Raw genomic sequence first — 20,753 nt, 5'->3', positions numbered from 1 at the left:
TCACGCGCATCACGACGTAAGCTGCTCGCGCTATATAGCGCGAGCAGCGCAGCGTCCGGGAGCGCGGATCGAGTGGGCTCTGGTACAACGCAAGAGGGGTCGTAGTCATAGCGACAGATGTAAACAGGAATTACGTATTATTGGCCCTCCTTGTCAGCAACGTCACCAATACGTAGTTTTAGTGAGCCAATAAGAAAATTTAATTTTTTGGTTACGTGTTGAAGGAAGGGGCTATGTACTCGTCTATGAGCCGGACTGAAGTAAATATTAACCGTTGGGAATTCCGTCTTAAAAAAGTCTATCTATCCCTGGTTATATCTAGTATCTCAGAGAGAAGGTATAAATTCGCCAGATTTCCAGCTTTATCTCCAGTCCAAACGTAGGTCCGGAGTCAATCCCCGTCTCTAAATTACAACCAGCATCTCATTGGTTCTTGAAAACTCACGTCAGCGCGACGACAAAAATGACGTATTTTCCGACTGAGGAGAGGCGAAATAGCCCGGCGCCTCCTTTTACGTCCCCCCTTGTATTTTGAAAGGGGGACTGGGACTATGGCGCGCGAATACAAAGGCATCTTATACCTTCTCTCTGAGATACTGATATAACTTCTTGTTATAATCAAATAGTTTAGAATTATTTGATATTTCAGTAATGCACAGTTTTGAATTACTAATTCTTTGAAAAACTATACATTTTCTAATATAAACGCTATTTCTCTACACAATCAATTATTACAAATATAAACTATGTTGTAATTAATGGCATATTCCCACAAGTTAACGGGAAGTATAATAAGTAAAAAAAAAACAGATAAGCTTAAAATATTAGCATTAATAAATAAGTTGAACTTCAATAATTTGAAAGAATGTCATGAACGAATACAGCATTGTATTTCGATTAGGGATGATCCGGTACCGATACCATATCGGTATCGGCATCGATACTCGGGGTTTCCCGATAATATCGGATCGGTTGGTATAATATAATACCAAAACGGATTTATGTAAGAAGAACGTTGAACGTAGCAAATTCACTACCCATCCTCGCATACTTTATTGAGAAACTTCGTCTGCTTATATTTTGACTCCACCCACAAATTCTGTATATAGCAATTTCGAAAACAAAATTTAACCACGAAAATAGAGATAAGAATGACATTTTCGTTCTCTAGAAGTCGCTATATACAGAATTTGTTGGTGGAGTCAAAATATAAGCAGACGAAGTTTCTCAATAAAGTATGCGAGGCTGGTACTAGAGGCTAAAGCTACGATTCGACGTTCTTAGTACATAAATCCGTTTCTGATAATACTAAACCGATACTCGTTTAAAATGAATTATATGGCGCTACATGACATTATTAAGACTTTGAATAATGTATTAATGGTTATAATACATTTCTATGAATGTCAATAAGCCGTGATATTATTTTGGAAGTACCTCTAAACAATGTACTTGGTAGTATAATTCATGATATTACTCTACAATTATTTCCTAGTAATTTTAATACATATGTAAATGGCACTGTACTACTATAAATATCGGTATCGGTTGAAGTAACGGGTTTTGGATCAAAGTGAGTAAATATCGGTATCGGTTCATGTTTGCACCGCTATCGATCGGTATCGGGTTAAGCCTGGTATCACCATCTCTAAATTTGATAAAAAAAACTTAACAGAGGCAATTAATTGTTAATTTACTCTTAAATTACATTAGGATATGGATATAATTGAATCTCAAGGTAAAATCAAAGAAGAAATTGTCAGATTTGCAGAGAATACGCTTAATGTGAGGTGAGAATTGTTTCCTACTTGACATATCATACTGAAATTATTAGAGGCCACCTTTACTCTTAGAAGGATCGAAGTTTGACAAGGGGTTTCTTTTAACCTCAGACCACCTAACCCTAATTTTTATTTTATTATTTATTTTAACCTTATTTTCGACTTAACACTTCCCCATGCCCGCCCGTGACAGTTCCAGGATGAAGATCTTTAATTTTTTTAATCTTCACTTTAAAAACTTTATTTTCAGTTTAGAACTTCAGAGTTTCAGCAAAGATGAGTTCCTCAACATTTTGACATATGAAGAAGAATTACCTCAAGTAACTAGAAATTTAGCATACTAACGAAAAATGTGAATTGAAAATATGGCACATAGAGAAGTCAATGCATGAAACGGACAAATTTTGCCGCACAAGTTGGGGAAGTAAAATATTACCTCTCCAATGCGAGGAGGACTATTTACCCATCATCTGCCTGAATACGCAACTTTTGCTATTTAATGATAACCCACTGAAGGTGTTACAACTAAAGTTATGAATTATTCAAGCGTTATCAAAAAAGGATTTATGTACTGAGAACGTCGGATCATAGTTTTAGCCTCTGATACCACCCTTGCATACTTCATTGAGAAACTTCGTCTGCTTATATTTTGGCTCCACCCACAAATTTTGTCTATAGCGACTGCTATGGTCAAAACTGTCATTCTTATCTCGATTTTTTTGGTTAAATAATAATAATGTGGTAAAAAAGCGAAGTGGACAACAATGCGATATGCGATATAACTCCTGATATAGTTTAATTAGGTTTTAAAGTTTAGAATTAGAATATATTTAATTGATGTTTAATTATTATTTTAGTACAGTTATAACTTATTATTATTTACATTTCTTATACAGTATCCATCTTTAAACCGCAAAATATGAGAGAATAAGGCCGATAGATGGCGAGCGCGAGTTTTGAAATTATGAGCCACTCCCTTCAAAACATACAAAGTAGTCGAGGATGGGTAGGGAATTGGCTAGTTTCAACGTTATTCTTATATAAATACGTTTTTGGCGTTACTGTAAGTTCTATTTACAACTTGGTTTGCGGATCAACACTAACCTCTCGTAGACTTTAGGTTTGATTCACTTATGTATGAATAAACTGATCTGTTGAAAATTTTTATCGTAGGAGATAGCCTTGATAATGTTTCCTGTAATGATGTCTCTTTTCGAGAATCGAACAAGATGGAACGTCAATGCCTTTTCTTTTCCTTACGTTTTCGCCGCTCTCACTATGATAACCGGAACACCCGATCCCAAATCTATTACTTCAACAGATTTACTTTATTTCGATGCTATGGTACGCTTATATTTATCGTTTTAGATTTTGTTTGAAAGAAGATAGCTCATTTATAACTTGGTAACTCACAGGTTACAGCTTATATAATAGTGTTACTACTCTTATGTTCAGTATTGATGACGGCTTCTTTTGCCTTTCACACTTATCGAAGATTGAAAGTGTCTGTTTTATTCCGAAAGTTGATGATCAACATGTGGAACTTATTTTTTCTATTCCTTCTTAAGGGTGAGTGGTTTTAATGTTATTTTTTATGATTTTAAACGTTACACTTCCTACTTGTCCTCCTTTCCATTTAAAGCAAAGGCGGCTCCGTTGATGCCCCTGAAAGATTCCTTTTCTGCTACACGTTGGCTAAGTTTGGCAAAGGCTAGTTAAACCAAGGCAGGAACCAATGGGACCTAGTGCATTAGGTCTGATTGGTTTCTGCCTTTGGCAAGGTAAAATTCGTGTACAGCAGATTAGCCAGCATGCTAGGGGTGGTAATGGAGCCGCCTGTTACTTTAAAGGAAACGTTCAGGTAACATAACATTATACTTTCAAAGAATGCCTTTCTCTATATCCCTTACAAAAATCTTCTTAAGAACTCTTAAGAAAATTCCTTGGGAAATTTCTTTGGAAATCCTTAAGGCGTTCTTTAGGAAATTGGGGAATATTGGCCTCTTTTTCTTTGGAAATTACTTTGGAAATATCTTTGGAATTTTCTTGGGAAATATCTTTGGAATTTTCTTGGGAAATATCTTTGGAATTTTCTCTGGAAATATCTTTGGAATTTTCTCTGGAAATATCTTTGGAATTTTCATGGGAAATATCTTTGGAATTTTCATGGGAAATATCTTTGGAATTTTCTTGGGAAATATCTTTGGAATTTTCTTGGGAAATATCTTTGGAATTTTCTTGGGAAATATCTTTGGAATTTTCTTGGGAAATATCTTTGGAATTTTCTTGGGAAATATCTTTGGAATTTTCTTGGGAAATATCTTTGGAATTTTCTTGGGAAATATCTTTGGAATTTTCTTGGGAAATATCTTTGGAATTTTCTTGGGAAATATCTTTGGAATTTTCTTGGGAAATATCTTTGGAATTTTCTTGGGAAATATCTTTGGAATTTTCTTGGGAAATATCTTTGGAATTTTCTTGGGAAATATCTTTGGAATTTTCTTGGGAAATATCTTTGGAATTTTCTTGGGATATATCTTTGGAATTTTCTTGGGATATATCTTTGGAATTTTCTTGGGATATATCTTTGGAATTTTCTTGGGATATATCTTTGGAATTTTCTTGGGATATATCTTTGGAATTTTCTTGGGATATATCTTTGGAATTTTCTTGGGATATATCTTTGGAATTTTCTTGGGATATATCTTTGGAATTTTCTTGGGATATATCTTTGGAATTTTCTTGGGATATATCTTTGGAATTTTCTTGGGATATATCTTTGGAATTTTCTTGGGATATATCTTTGGAATTTTCTTGGGATATATCTTTGGAATTTTCTTGGGATATATCTTTGGAATTTTCTTGGGATATATCTTTGGAATTTTCTTGGGATATATCTTTGGAATTTTCTTGGGATATATCTTTGGAATTTTCTTGGGATATATCTTTGGAATTTTCTTGGGAAATGTCTTTGGAATTTTCTTGGGAAATGTCTTTGGAATTTTCTTGGGAAATGTCTTTGGAATTTACTTGGGAAATGTCTTTGGAATTTACTTGGGAAATGTCTTTGGAATTTACTTGGGAAATGTCTTTGGAATTTACTTGGGAAATGTCTTTGGAATTTACTTGGGAAATGTCTTTGGAATTTACTTGGGAAATGTCTTTGGAATTTACTTGGGAAATGTCTTTGGAATTTACTTGGGAAATGTCTTTGGAATTTACTTGGGAAATGTCTTTGGAATTTACTTGGGAAATGTCTTTGGAATTTACTTGGGAAATGTCTTTGGAATTTACTTGGGAAATGTCTTTGGAATTTACTTGGGAAATGTCTTTGGAATTTACTTGGGAAATGTCTTTGGAATTTACTTGGGAAATGTCTTTGGAATTTACTTGGGAAATGTCTTTGGAATTTACTTGGGAAATGTCTTTGGAATTTACTTGGGAAATGTCTTTGGAATTTACTTCGGAAATGTCTTTGGAATTTACTTGGGAAATTTCTTTGCAATTTACTTGGGAAATTTCTTTGGAATTTTCTTGGGAAAAATCTTTGCAATTTCCTTGGAAAATATCTATGGAATTTTCTTGGGGAACATATAGAGAAGGTTATTGGGTAAATTAATTTGGCCACTAGAAACGAGGATAGTTCTCACATGCAGAACCATATCCCAATACTGGGAGTGCAGTTCTTATATGCTGAACAACACCCCTTATAGCGAGGGAAGTTCTCGCATGCAGTGTGAAAATGCTTATAAAGTCAGACATTTAAATCGACTTTGAAACATCCGTAAACGGCAGAAAGTTTTAACCTTGTGCAATTGTATGGGGTACTAAGTGGGTTTTGGAGGCTTTAATGGCCAAGCAGTAGATACAGACGTTGTTGTTAAATTTAATAATGTATATTCACTGAGAGTTTTTCGAGTATCAGAGACGCGTTTAACCTAATTTTCTCTACAATATTTTAAAAAAAATATTTATTTTGGACTCTAATTACGCTCGAAATAAAGATAAAACATGCCATAAGATAATTAAGCAAAAATTCCGACTGACGGCTTTGATTCCCTGTAAATCTAAACATAACGATTTTAATTAATCTTATTTTACTTTTAATCTATTTTATCCTTTACATAAACACCTCACGGATTATTAAAGGCAAAAAAATAAAAAAATAGGTAAATATACATTCGATTTCAGCGCTTGCTGAGCTTTAGCTACGGGACAAGCCTTCGTGAAACGTTTTTAAATTTTTTAACCATCAAGTTAATGTCTATCTAGGAAAACTTAAGCTAAACAATTTGGGTAAAAATGTTTTGAGATAATTATATGTAAAGCATAATTGCAATATCTGGCCCTTTGAAATTCATCTCTAAAATTCTTAACTAATTTCGTTGTAAAATAAACCCTAGACCTTCTTTGGAAATATATCTCTTGAATTCCAAACGAATTTCTTTGGAAAATAAACCCTAGACCTTCTTTGGAAATATATCTCTTGAATTCCAAACGAATTTCTTTGGAAAATAAACCCTAGACCTTTGGAAATATATCTCTTGAATTCCAAACGAATTTCTTTGGAAAATAAACCCTAGATCTTCTTTGGAAATTTATCTCTAGAATTCTTATCGAATTTCTTTGGAAAATAAACCCTAGAGCTTTTTTGGACATTTATCTCAATAATTCCTAACGAATTTCTTTGGAAAACAACCCCAAGCCATTCTTTGGAAATTTAGGTCTAGAATTCCTAAAGAATGTCTTTAGAAAACAACCCCAAGCCATTCTTTGGAAATTTAGCTCTAGAATTCCTAAAGAATTTCTTTAGAAAATAATCCCTAGACCTTCTTTGGAAATTTATCTCTAGAATTCCTAAAGAATTTCTTTAGAAAATAATCCCAAGACATTCTTAGGAAATTTATCTCAAGAATTCTTTAGGAAATTCCAAGGAAGTCTTTGGAAATAGTTTCTTTAGAAAATGATCCCAAGGGCTCCGTAGGGTTCCAAAGAAATTCCTTTAGAACTCTTAAGAAGATTTTTGTAAGGGATATAAAGGAAAAATAATTAAAAACAAAATGATTCATATCTTATTACAAAATAATTAGAATTTAATTAGTCTTAAAAACGTGAACTACTACGCTGCCATGGGTTTAGTGGCATCCGCTAAATCGAACCTTTTACCCCTATTGCTTGAATTCTCACATGCTGAGAGAGGCAAGGGATAAGAGGCTCGATTCAGCAGACCCCACTAAACCAATGGCGGCGCAGTAGCAATCGTTTTTAACACTAATTGGAAAAGGTTGTGACATACAAGGTTAATTTCACTGGTTACTGTTCAGAAACTGGTAGCCACATCTTCAGGTGACATTTAAGTAAGGAACAAGTAGCGCGCGTATCTCTTCTGTGAATGTTTGTGCCGTCCACATAAACACTAAAACGTAAAATCAGGGTGGTTTATGCCCAACTAATTTTAGAGATCAATTATTAAGGAGCCCTCTTGAATATCTTTGTTAACGGATCTCCTGACATCTGCCTCCTTCGCTTTGCGCACGTGAGATACAGAAAAAAACTGGACTGTTCAAGTTACATTCACCTCCCCTCTTTGACTCTACTTTCTCTATAGAGTACTTTCTCTATAAAAGAGTAGGTTATAAAAGAGAGATAGGCACGTTTTGAAAAATCTCTCTATCTAACCATAGTTGTAGAGAAAGAGGAGACGTCAGGTGCAGGCTTGATAAATGCGCAGAATCGTGCCGTGTAGCAATGCCCCCCCCCCCATCTCCGTTCCTCATGACGCATGGATCGGGGGCCTATGCTGTTTCGTCTCCTTTCCAAAAGACCTTTTCGATTCAAAAAAGAAACAAAGAAAGTGGGCAACCCTCAGTATACAAGACGGTTTATACATTGCAGTCTTTGCGCACTCTCATGGTACAAAAAGACTACAGCGCAGGCTCCAAAAAGTGAGATGGAAGGCAAAGTTTTACCCCCGTTTCTTTCCCTCTTAGTTACGTCAAAATTAATAATCTATTCTTCCATGACTCTATTCCTACTGTGAGAAGGATCGAAACGATATTATTGATCATGTTATGAGTTATCAAAAACAATTGTTTCATATGATAAATAATTTTATCAGTATCGTTGTTTCTTTCGTAATTTTGATAGCAATTCCAACGAAAAGCGTGTCAGGCAATTTAAAATTTGTGGCTATTTGGCTGTTATCCGTGACCATTATAAATCTTCAATTATTGCCATCTATGAAATCCAGATATTGCGACCTTTCTTATGACACTGTTACATCATTTGAGGACCTGAGTTACGATCGGCAATACACCCTTCTTATTTTGGAAGAAAGTCCCGAAAAAAAGTCTCTCCTTTCAAGGGTAAATAATGCAAATATATTTTCGTAATTTTTGGGCACCTAATATTTCGGCATATGGGGTGCATATCTATAATCTTTTTGCAAACAAAAATGTGTGTTTTTTATGTAGGCAAAAGTTGACGGTAATTTCAAAAGAATTTTTGAAAAACTTGAAAAAAAGAGCGTCGACAGTCAAAGTATGATTGATACGGATCTTTATAGAACCTTGCGAAACAATGAAATATTGTTCTTGAATGATTATATAATTGGAATAGTATTGCCTTTTCTTTTAATGGACAAAGAGGATTACAGTACAATCCAAAAGTTGCAGCTTTCTAAGCCAGTAGCTGAAGATTATCTCGCATTTCCTTTTTCATACAACATGTCAATTTGTACACATTTTATGGATTCCGTCAACAGATTGTAAATATCCATAACAATTAGTATGGCACATAATCAACATTACCTCCTATATAAAAGAGAAAGAAATGAATTACCTTGGAAGCAAAGTTCCTTGAATCATGTTATTTCCTGATTATTATAAACACTTTTCAAACAAAAACCAGGAAAACGATTTACTGCCACCCTATGCATGATATGGAAAAAATATCCCCGTCACACCCAGAGTACCTAAGTTTTCCCCAAACCTGCTTCAGGCTTAAATACAGCCAGATGCATCTACCTAAATCTGACGTACACCACCTGCCATTAATTCCGAGCATTCTTCCCCCTTTTTTTGCGTCCCACTGAACCTAAGCCGTTCCACAGTTAGGGGTAAAACAAGATGGCGCTGCTGCAGGCGTGTAAGAATGTACTTGAAAAGACTCAAAATGCCTTATTTCACTCTTCTATATCCACTTTTGCATTGGGAGAACTGGCATTGAGGGGATGGTAAACGTTACATATAGACACTTCGAGGAGGGTTGTGTATTTCTGCCGCAAGCGATATTCACCGAAATTGTCACCATAAAATTTCACATTTCATTCTCTTCTCGCGTGATGCAACGGAGAAACCGTTTATTCAATATTAATAATCAGGAAAAAACTACGCATATAGAAAATAAGAAAACCTTTAATGAATAGCTAGAGGTTATTGCACATTGTACATTATTTTGGTTTAACTATTGAATTATTTTTCAGTCTTATGGCAACCTCTGAAACTAAGTTTCTTGAAATGTTTAAGAAAGAAGAACATTATATTATGAACGAAATCCTTTGGCGAGCTCCGCAATCGGAAGAAAGACCCGTTTCTACTGACGACCTTAAAGTTATGATGTTAATCCTGGTTTTCGGTTATCTATGCTCGACCACTTCACTTTTATTAGAGTACTTAATTAAGCAGTTGGTTTGTGAGTCAACGAGACGAGTGGAACGTCGTTTCTAACGTCCAATAGAGTTCCAATGAATAGTAGATCCACATGAGAAATAAAAGAGATTTAATTATGGATTGAAACCATGCATGCTTTCTGTGAAATCCGAAAATGAATGATACAGCTTAGAAGCTGAAAGAGAAATTTCAAGGACAGGAATTTTCCAATTCATAAGAAGGACGTTTCAAATCCATTGCATTTGAAATCTGATCATCCATACCTCTGATATCACCGAATTGTATGGCAGTTATAATTGTTCATTTCTAATGTCTGATTAGACATAGAAGATGACTTTGGCAATCACTCAAAATGTTGTGAAAAATCATGTATCCGAGCTGGTGGTAATCACTCTGTTTCCATACGTATTATAAGATTACTCTTAATCCTTTTAGTACAGTACAATAAAAGGTGCAACGTGTACACCGAATTCGTTCAGTGGTTGGCCCCTCGCTAGGAGCACATGTTGTTCTTTGGACTATAAAACGTCAAATTAGAATCAAAGAACCTTACAAACAAAAAGAAAGCAGTTTTTGCTAAAGAATTATAAAATTATACAGAAATATGTTTCAGTTGACAAGGCACCTTCTGTATTTTTTTTTTTTTTGCCATAAATATAAACAGCGTCATTGCTTTGGAATTTCACAAACATGTTCCACCAAACACCGTGTTTTTCATAGATAGGCTTAATTTTAGTAGTAGGAATGGAGAACTGAGTAATGTGGGCGCGCGTCAAAGTCCCGGACCCCCTTCACCGGGACGGGGGGATCATAGCGACAGTTATATTCCCATTGCGCAGAATTCCATTAGACCGAATCCCGCCAATGTTTTTTATGAATTTAGCCCAACCGCAGGTTTGGTATTTACAATTCAAACGACGCTATTTGTCGAATTAATTAAGCGACCCCAAACATGCTAGCGTTTTCAATACATTTTTACTGCTTTGGAAACGCCACTATTTGACGACTATGCAACAAGATGATAATAAACAAGACTACCCAAGGGCTTGTGATAGCAGCCACATCGTACCATTCTTAACAGGAGTACAGAAAACTTGAGTGAATAGCCCCTCGATGCGTTGCTGTTTTAAAATTATTACTAAAATTTTTTTACTCCAGTTATAATTATAGTTTGACACGATTGTTTAATAAAGGTCTTTGGAAATTTCCTTAAACATTATCTCATTATCCGCGACCTCGGCTTCACCACTCTACGTCTATGCCCCTGCCCTAATATTGTAGCAGTCAACGGGGTCACGAGACTGAACTTATTTTTATTTTCCGATACTAAAAGCGCCCCCAAGCAAGAAAACACGGCGAACTAAATTAGTTAAAAAAATATTCTCGCTTCGCGATAGGCACGGGCCTAGATCATTTCGGAGGTTCTGGTATATTCGAGAATTACCTAAATTATTATGGATTCCCAACTTGGTCCAGAAGCTGGCCTTTTAAAGCACGGTACACAAGCGGATGTGAGGTGGCTCTAAATTGAGTCGGAAGTAGCTAGGTCACAAGGGGAAAACGAACTATAGCTCTCCGGAGAATCCTGATTGGTGACAAAATAAATTCGTATTTTCCGGTTCACTCGAGGATGGTGGTTACATCATAATTGTTTTCTCATCAACATGGGTCTAATTTTAGTGCCTTGTGGATTAAGGTACAAGCTGGGAATCAATAGTAGGAAGAATTCATACGCATTCCTGTTTCAAACCTTAAAGTAGTGTAAAAAATCGATTTATGGGTGGCTTTGAAGTATATTTCGCCAATTTCATAATTTGTGTAATGGCTAAGCATTGGGTTGGTATAATCCTTTAATGCTCTGTAATATGAATAATTGCCGACTCTGGCAGGCAAACTATACGCAGTTTCAATGTTTGTTTATAGCTATTAAAATCCACAGTGAAGTAAATTTTGTGTGCATTGGTCTGGGCGTAATATTTTTAGGTTTTCAAAGTATTTACTTATTTTCACGTTTCGTGCAATCGCGTTAGAGGCTGGAAATCGATGAGCTGACGTTAGTCGGCTGGTCCTGCTCTGTTAAATATGTTTTATTATATTTTTACCTTCAGCATTTCTATATATTGCGTTCTAAAAAGCGTACTGCACTTATAAGGGCAATCATTATTTTAATGTATAATTATAATCATGTATTCCATACGGTATTTCCAGACCGTTTTCGTTAGCGTTCAAATGAAGACGTGTGAAATGGAAAACCTCAAGTAAGGCAAATTTATCAAAAAATATTTTCGGTTTTTAACTATTTTTAATTACACGGAGAGTTTGCCAAAATTTTGGTTGGGCCGACTTACTTTCTTATATTTTAAGCAATGAATGTATTGTGGTGATTATTTTGTTTGTGCCGTTTGCCATTATCAGCTTCTTTTCTCGTTTGACCTAATATAGAGGCAGCAGGTCGATGGACTAAATTTACGTTCAGTTGACCGACCAAGGCTTCGTTTAATCGTTTAGAGTTCTAAATTGTGTTTGAATACATTTATATACAAAGCGAAGTTCGCAGATCGATTAACTAAATAAAACAAACCGATTGCTTCCGTTATTCTAAGGTATAATGTGTAGAAACGGAATATTTTCCATTATCTGTTTATCGCACGAAAGTGCCTATTGCTATATATTTAGTTTCGATGAATACCATATTAGAAGAAACAAAAGCGGTTTCGTTCAAATGAACATAAACGAAATGGAGAACCTCAAGTGAGCGTTTATAATCCGGTTCATTAGGAAAGCTGTGATATATAATTACCTTTTCACAGAAACATTTTTTACTTAATCTAGCAATTCTTATTGCAATGACATCCGCCATATTAAAATAGGCTACTTACAGGTAAATATTGCTAACTTCATTATAATCAAATAGTTTTGAATTATTTGATATTTCAGTAATGCACAGTTTTGAATTACTAATTCTTTGAAAAACTATACATTTTCTAATATAAACAATATTTATCTACACAATTATAGCAAATATGAACTAAACTGTAAACGCTGACATATTTGCACAACGTAACGGAAACTATATTAAATAACAAAACCAGTTTAGTTTAAAGTATTAGCTCTAAAAAATAAGTTTAACTTCAATAGAGTTATGGACGTAAACAGCAATGTATTTTTGTAAAAACTTAGCAGAGAATTGTTATATTACTCTTAAATTGCATTAGGAAATGGATATAATTGAATCTCAAGGTAAAATCAAAGAAGAAATTGTCAGATATGCAGAGAATATACTTAATATAAGGTAAGAATATATTACTATATGACATATCATACTGACATTGTTAGAGGTAACTTTTGAGCTTAGAAGGGTTGAAATTCGGCATCTGACAATGATGTAAAAAGTCAATATATACGTAAAATCCGTTAGACGAATGTCAGACTGTCAGTCTGTTTTTAATCTACTTCCAGGTTAGATAGAAGCTCGAAATTCGGTAAGCGGTTTCCTTGAGACCCAAGAGTTATGCGAAATATTCTAAAACCCTAAAGTTTCCCCCCTATGTGAAGGAAATACGAAAACAAAAACTTGTAAAAGTTCCCAAACGGTTTCCCTCGTCTTGACCTGAACCTTATTTTCAACTGACCACTACCTCCCTTGCTTCCTGAGACAGACTTAAAAACTGGTTGCAGGATAACGGTCATTTATTTTTTGGTTTTAATCTTCACTTTAAAAACTTTACTTTCAGTTTAGAACTTCAGAGTTTCAGCAAAGATGAGTTGCTCAACACCTTTAAATATGAGGAAGAATTGCCTCAAGTAATTAGAAAATTAGCATAGTAACGAAAAACGTGAAATTGAAATATGGCATATAGAGAAGTCAATGCATGAAACTCCGTAATTTTGTCGAACAAGTTGGAAAACCATAATATTTACCTCTCCAAGGGAAGAGGATGACTATCTACCCATTTTTTACCTGAATTGCTACTTAAGCCCCTGCAGGCCTAAAACGAAAACTATGAATTATTCAATCGTTATTCAGAACTTGGCTGGGACGTAAACACTGTCCTCTCGTCATACCTCAAAATATTCTTAGTTTACCAGCATGAATAATTGCTTTTGTTCAATTACTTTATTCAATTTGTTCCTAGACAGCACAAATTAAATATAGTTATTGAAAATTTAGTCTAGTTCTGCTTAAGTAGCGATAATTTTGGAAGATGATTTTTCGTAGACTTTAGGTGTGATTCACTTACGTATGAGTAAACTGAACTGATGAATATTTTTATCATAGGAGATAGCCTTGCTGGTGTTTCCTGTAATGATGTCTCTTTTCGAGAATCGAACAAGATGGAACGTCAATGCCTTTTCTTATCCTTACGTTTTCGCTGCTCTCACTATGATAACCGGAACACCTGATCCCAAATCTGTTACTTCAACAGATTTACTTTCTTTCGATGCTCCTGTACGTTTTACGTTTATATTTATCGTTTTACATTTTGTTTGAAAGAAGATAGCTAATTTATAACTTGGTAATTCGCAGGTTACAGCTTATATAATAGTGTTACTACTCTTATGTTCAGTATTGATGACGGCTTCTTCTGCCTTTCACACATATCGAAGATTGAAAGTGACTGTCTTATTCCGAAAGTTGATGATCAACATGTGGGACTTATTTTTTCTATTCTTTCTTAAGGGTGAGTGGTTTTTAATGTAATTTTTATGATTTTAAACGTTACACTTCCTACTTGACCTCCTTTCCATTTAAAGGAAACGTTCAGGTAACATAACATTATACTTTCAAAGAAGGCCTTTGTCTAAATATAAAGGGAAAATAATTAAAAGCAAAATGATTCATCTCTTATTACAAAATAATTTGCATTTTATTAGTCTTGAAAGCGAGGACTACTGCGCCATCCGCCATTCGTTTAGTGGTGTCTGCTAAATCGAACCACTTACCCCTATTTGTTGAATTCTCACATGCTTAGAAAGGCAAGGGGTAAGAGGCTCGATTCAGCAGATCCCACTAAACCAATGGCGGCGCAGTAGCAATCGTTTTTAAGACTAATTGGGAAAGGTTTAGATGAAAATATGTGACATACAAGCTTGAAGGAGAGAGGAATGGAGTGGAAAGCCCCATACCTATAGCGTTACCTCTGTACCCCCACCTACGGCACCGTAGTCCTCCCAGCATCCTCAGCGGTTAGGTAGGGTCGTACCGGACGAAATTGTATAAGACGCTCCCTCTATCTTAAAAATATAAGCTAGTTCTCGAACATATAAAATGGCGCTACGCGGCAGCACTTGGCAATCGCCTACCGAAGGGTAGGGGAGTTCGCGAGGTACACTGGGAGAGATACGGTGCCGCAGGTCGCCCTTCATCATTTCCAATCCATCTCACCTCCCTTATCCCTGATACAAGGTTAATTTCACTGGTTACTGTTCACAAACTGGTAGCCACATCTTCAGGTTACGTCCAAGTAGGTAATAAGTAACGCGCGTATCTCTTCTGTGTATGTTTGTAACGTCTACAGAAACACTAAAGCCTAAAAACAGGCTGGCTTATACCCCACTAATTTTAGGGATCAATTATTAAGGAGCCCTTTTGAACATCTTTCTTAACCGATGACGTAACACCTGGCTCCTCCGCTTTGCGCCACGTGAGATACAGAAAAAACTGGGTCGTTCAAGTTACCTTCACCTCCCCTCTTTGACTCTACTTTCTCGACTTCTTCCATGATTCTATCGAAGAGTATTTATAAAAGAGAGATAGACACGTTTTGAAACATACGTTGAAATTCTGACAGTGGACGAAAACATTATGCTACATGTGTTTGATGGGCGCACAAGCTTTTCGCAGAGGGGGCACTCACTCGTCTTCTCTGCCATCCTCTATGTAACCATTGACCCCCACCTCCGTTCCTCACGGGGCTGTTTCGTCTCCTTTCCAAAAGACCTTTTCAATTCAAAAAAAAAAGAAAGTAGGCAACCCTCAGTATATAGACTTACAATTCGGTTTATGCATTGAAGTCTCATGATACAAAGACTACAGCGCAGGCTCCAAAAAGTGAGATGAAGGCAAAGTTTTACCCCCGTGTCTTTCCTTCTTAGCTACATCGAAATTAATGATCTATTCTTCCATAACTCTATACCTACTGTGAGAAAAATCGAAACGATATTATAGAATCAGATTGATCATGATATTTACCTAAAAGAATGTTCAAAATGAGTTATCAAAAAAACTATTGCTTCAAATGATAAATGATTTGATGAATATCATTGTTTTATTCGTTATTTTGATAGCGATTCCAAAGAAAAGCATGCCAGGCAATTTAAAATTTGTAGCTATTTGGCTGTTACTCGTCACCATTATAAATCTTCAACTATTGCCATCGATGAAATCCAATTATTGCGACATTTCTTACGACATCCTTACAACATTTGAGGACCTGAATGTTGATCGGCAATACACCCTTCTTATTTTGGAAGATAGTCCTGAAAAAAAGTCTCTTCTTTCAAAGGTATATAATGCAAATATTTTTTCGTAATACATAAGATTTAGGTATATGGTGCATATCAGGAATGTATGGAGGGGTTGGAATGACTAAGATCAAATCTTAATCGACGTGAAATGATCTTGGAAGCAACTGGCGTGGCTTAATTTACGCTAGTGACGTCATAGCCTGACGTAAAAATCGCATTTACCACTAAAATTATTTTCATTCATTCGTTGTCTGCCAAAAAAACTTGTTTGCTATAATTCTCCACCCTCTACCCTAGGTCCTCTGCCTAGGCTGAGAGAATCGAATATGAACGCGAACGGCGGCGAATCAACGCATTTAACTTTAAAAAATCTAAAAGGTCACTTCTGCCATGCCTTTTTTAACGAGTCATGACATTTTTCGCCTTCGGCAGACAGCTAAACAGACGTAGGGGTAGGAGCTACACTTCTCAATAAAATAAAAAAGGACTCGCCTTATGTTTCCACCATCAAGGGTACAACGAGAGCCACCTTAGCCATTCCAGCCCCTCCATACATTCCTGTGCATATCTATAACATTTTTGAAAATTGCTTTTATGTAGGCAAAAGGTGATGGTAATTTCAAAAGACTTTTTGAAAAACTTGGAAAAAAGAGCATCGACACTCAAGATATGATTGATACGGATCTTTATAGAACGTTGCGAAGCAATCAAATATTATTCTTGAATGATTATTTACTTGGGATATTATTGCCTTTTCTTTTAATGGACAAAGAGGATTACAGTACAATCCAAAAGTTGCAGCTTTCAAAGCCAGTAGCTGAAGATTATCTCGCATTTCCTTTTTCATACAACATGTCAATTTGTACACATTTTATGGATTCCGTCAACAGATTGTAAATATCCATAACAATTAGTATGGCACATAATCAACATTACCTCCTATATAAAAGAGAAAGAAATAAAGTATCTTGGAAGCAAAGTGGTTCAGTAGCATTGCGCCGAATCCCAATTAACCGAACCCAATCCCATTCGACCGAAAAACCCGCACTTTGGCGGGTTTACGATTCAGTCCAATGGGACAATCCCATTGCACCGAAAAACCCGCACTTCGGGTTTTTCCCGATGGAATTTAAATACATAGAATCCCGGGTACGAAAAGATTTTATCTTTACTAGCAAAAATTAAAATAACTAGAGACAATTTAAGGACTACGTAAAATGAACACTATATCCAAACATTATCTAAATTATTATTTTAAAACTAAGGACTATAAGAACAGAATAGTAATAAATCAGCAAAATATGACATAATAAAACACATTGCTAATATTTATGTATTTTTTTATGTTATATTCATCATGAAAATACTTTAAGCCAGCCGTTTTACTATACTTGAAGTGTATAACCGCTCCAAAGAGGAAAAGACGTCCTCCTAACTAAACCAAACCTAACCTAACCTAACAGTAATTTTTTCGAAAAGGCATATTATTTGAGAAGTCAATGAAGATAAACATCAATATTTGGAAAAGGCGTAACATTGTTAAATGATTTATAAAATGTTACTAACCTAACTTAACCAAACCTAACCTGGTTTTGAAAAAGAACGTTTTATTGAATGAAAGCGTTTTTGTTTAATGCTTAACCCATGCCCAAATAGTCAAGTCCAATTTTCAATTTTTCTGTATACTATTATAGTATATATTTAGAACACACGGTAAAGAAAGCTTCCCGAGGTCGTTTTTATTATCATCTTGTTGCATAGTCGATTATAGTCCGTCAAACGAAAGAAGAGCCCTGAGAAATTTGTCCAAATTGGTGTCGCCACCATCGACCCCATAGTACTTTATCAACTTGTTTTGTTTTGTCAATAGTCGTCTGTAATATAGTCTGCTATAAACAGATAAACATAAACATATTAAATATATATTGCAAAATGTATACGTATTGGTTCTATTGCGATTAAGCCTATCTGTTTATAGCAGACTATATTACAGACGACTATTGACAAAACAAAACAAGTTGATAAAGTACTATGGGGTCGATGGTGGCGTCATCAATTTGGACAAATTTCTCAGGGCTCTTCTTTCGTTTGACGGACTATAGTCGTCAAATAGTGGCGTTTCCAAGGCAGTAAAAATGTATTTAAAACGCTTTCATTAAAAAACGAAATTAATAGAAATTAAAGTACAAAGCACTTTTGGGGTCGCTTAATTCGACAAATAGCGTCGTTTGAATTGTAAATACCAAACCCGCCGTTGGGCTAAATTCATTATAAACATTGGCGGGAATTGGTCTAATGAGAATTCGGTCTAATGGAATTCTGCGCAATGGGAAGATACCAAGCAGGTTTCCTTGAATCCTGTTATTACTTTATTATTAAAAACACACTTCAATCGAAAGTCACCTAAAATGTCATCATGAAGTTTTACATTTCTTTTCTCACGTGAAGCAACGGCCAAAACGTGCAAAACATCGTTACAGGGAGAGTGTTTGTTATAGATTCTTCTATTAATTATAAGACCAATCTGCATAGTGAAACACCAAATGATTTTAAAATTAGACTTAGTTTGAAATTATGAAAAGGCAGGGCGTTACACGCGAGGATGCCCAATTCCGCACAATTTTCGAGAATCATAGCCCAATTCCGCACACTTTTTATGGCCCATTTCCGCACAGTTTTTACATTGAAATTTTAGTTCACCATTTTTTTACCATAACCCATTTCCGCACAGTTTGCAAATAAATCAACACAAATAAATCATTTTATTTTCTTTTTTGATTAGGTTAGGCTCGGTTCGTTTAGGGTTAGGTTTGGTTCGGTTGGGGTTAGGCTCGGTTCGTTTAGGGTTAGGTTTGGTTCGGTTGGGGTTACGTTCGGTTAGGGTTAGGTTTGGTTCGGGTTCGGTTGGGGTTACGTTCGGTTAGGGTTAGATTTGGTTCGGGTTCGGTTGGGGTTACGTTCGGTTAGGGTTAGGTTCGGTTTGGGGTTACGTTCGGTTAGGGTTAGATTTGGTTCGGGTTCGGTTGGGGTTACGTTCGGTTAGGGTTAGGTTCGGTTTGGGGTTACGTTCGGTTAGGGTTAAGTTAGGTTAGATAAGGTTCGTTTTGGGTTAGGTTTGATTCGGGTTCGATTGGGGGTACGTTCGGTTAGGGTTAGGTTTGATTCGGGTTCGATTTTGGGTACGTTCGGTTAGGGTTAGGTTTGGTTCGGGTTCGGTTGGGGTTAAGTTAGGTTAGATAAGGTTCGGTTAGGTTTTGACTAGGTTCGGTTCAGTTAGGTTATGCCACAATAGAGGCATTCTATTAAACTTGTGATTTGACCATTGCAGTATCAATATCGATATAGAAAATGTATTGATAATAAAAGGAGCAACTTTTAATTCCGTTTGTGAAATCTGCATTAAAAATAATTCTATCGTTAGAAAGCGGAAATGGGTTATGAAAGATTGTGCGGAAACGGGCTATAGGTTTCTAAGGTGTGAAAAATAAAACTGTGCGGAAACGGGCGACCACCGTTACACGATTGGTCGGAGGTACTTATTATAATTATCCATAGAACATTTAAACTAATTATAATTTTAAAATATTCTGATTTCTGAGACTGTTATCCTTAACATGTTTCACTATGCATATTGGTCTTATAATGAATAGGTAGAGGTTACTGCTCATTGTACATTATTTTGATTTAACTATTTTTCAGTCTTATGGCAACCTCTGAAACCAAGTTTCTTGAAACGTTTAAGAAAGAAGAACATTATATTATGAACGAAATCCTTTGGCGAGCTCCGCAATCAGAAGAAAGACCAGTTTCTACCGATGACCTTAAAGTTATGATGTTAATCCTGGTTTTCGGTTATCTATGCTCGACCATTTCACTTATATTGGAGTACGGAATTAAGTATTCTAATTGTAAGTCTGCAAGGGGAGTGGAACGTCGTCTCAAACGTCCAATAGCTTTCTAGTGAATAGTAGATTCCACATGAGAAATGAAAGAGATTTAATTGTGTATTGAAACTTGGATTAAAACCATGCACGCTTACAACCTAGCTGGAAGAAAAGTTTCAAGGACAGTAATTTTCCAATTCATAAGAAGGACGATTCAAATCCATTGCATTTGAAATCTGATCATCCTTACCTCTGATATCACCGTATTGTAAGGCAGTTATAATTGTTCATTTCCAATGTCTGATTAGACATAGAAGATGACTTTGTAATCACTCAAAATGTTGTGAAGTATCATGTATCTGAGCTGGTGGTAATCACTCTGTTTCCTTACGTATTATAAGATTACTCGTAATCCTTTTTGTACAGTACAATAAAAGGTACAAGGTGTACACCGAATTCGTTGAGTGGTTGGCCCCTCGCAAGGAGCACACGTTTTTCTTTGGACTATATAACGTCAAATTAGAATCAAAGAACCTTACAAACAAAAAGAAAGCAGTTTTTGCAAAAGAATTATAAAATTATACAGTTAACAAGGCACCTTATGTATTTTTTTTTGCCATAAATATAAACAGCGTCATTGCTTTGGAATTTCACATACATGTTATTCCAAACACCGTGTTTTTCATAGATAGGCTTAATTTTAGTTGTAGGAATAGAGAATTGAGTAATGTGGGCGCGCGTCAAAGTCCCGGACCCCCTTCCCCAGGACGAGGGGGGGGAGTGCCATGAAAGAAGAGGCGGGTCATAGCGACAGGTATATTCCTATTGCGCAGAATTCCATTAGAACGAATCCCGCCAATGTTTTTAATGAATTTAGCCCAACCGCGGGGTTTGGTATTTACAATTCAAACGAAGCTATTTGTCGAATTAATTAAGCAACCCCAAAAATG

General features: G+C 35.8%; 2 protein-coding genes across 2 annotated transcripts; both read left to right on the top strand.

Annotated features, from left to right (window-relative positions):
* Window positions 1-1,716: 1,716 nt before the first annotated feature.
* On the top strand, window positions 1,717-8,902 carry LOC149616254 (uncharacterized). Its single transcript, XM_089857094.1, has 6 exons — window positions 1,717-1,790; window positions 2,032-2,101; window positions 2,955-3,125; window positions 3,197-3,350; window positions 7,929-8,146; window positions 8,255-8,902. Exons 1-6 carry the CDS (start codon window positions 1,717-1,719, stop codon window positions 8,549-8,551), a joined length of 984 nt encoding a protein of 327 aa, XP_089713220.1. The 3' UTR covers window positions 8,552-8,902.
* Window positions 8,903-10,253: 1,351 nt separating this feature from the next.
* On the top strand, window positions 10,254-19,950 carry LOC149616253 (uncharacterized). The gene is made up of 10 exons (XM_089856361.1): window positions 10,254-12,054; window positions 12,128-12,202; window positions 12,284-12,332; window positions 12,667-12,743; window positions 13,186-13,255; window positions 13,731-13,901; window positions 13,980-14,133; window positions 15,740-15,957; window positions 16,520-16,812; window positions 19,619-19,950. The coding sequence occupies exons 2-10, from the start codon at window positions 12,174-12,176 to the stop codon at window positions 19,878-19,880; spliced, it is 1,323 nt and encodes a 440-aa protein (XP_089712487.1). The 5' UTR covers window positions 10,254-12,054; window positions 12,128-12,173; the 3' UTR covers window positions 19,881-19,950.
* The last annotated feature ends 803 nt before the right edge of the window (window positions 19,951-20,753 follow it).

The sequence above is a fragment of the Phalangium opilio genome, unplaced genomic scaffold (assembly GCF_054372755.1).
Source record: "Phalangium opilio isolate 3A_F unplaced genomic scaffold, DU_Popi_V2 ptg000217l_1, whole genome shotgun sequence".
Taxonomy (NCBI): domain Eukaryota; kingdom Metazoa; phylum Arthropoda; class Arachnida; order Opiliones; family Phalangiidae; genus Phalangium; species Phalangium opilio.
The sequence above is the reverse complement of the archived record's forward strand: the minus strand, read 5'-3'. Positions and strand labels throughout refer to the sequence as shown.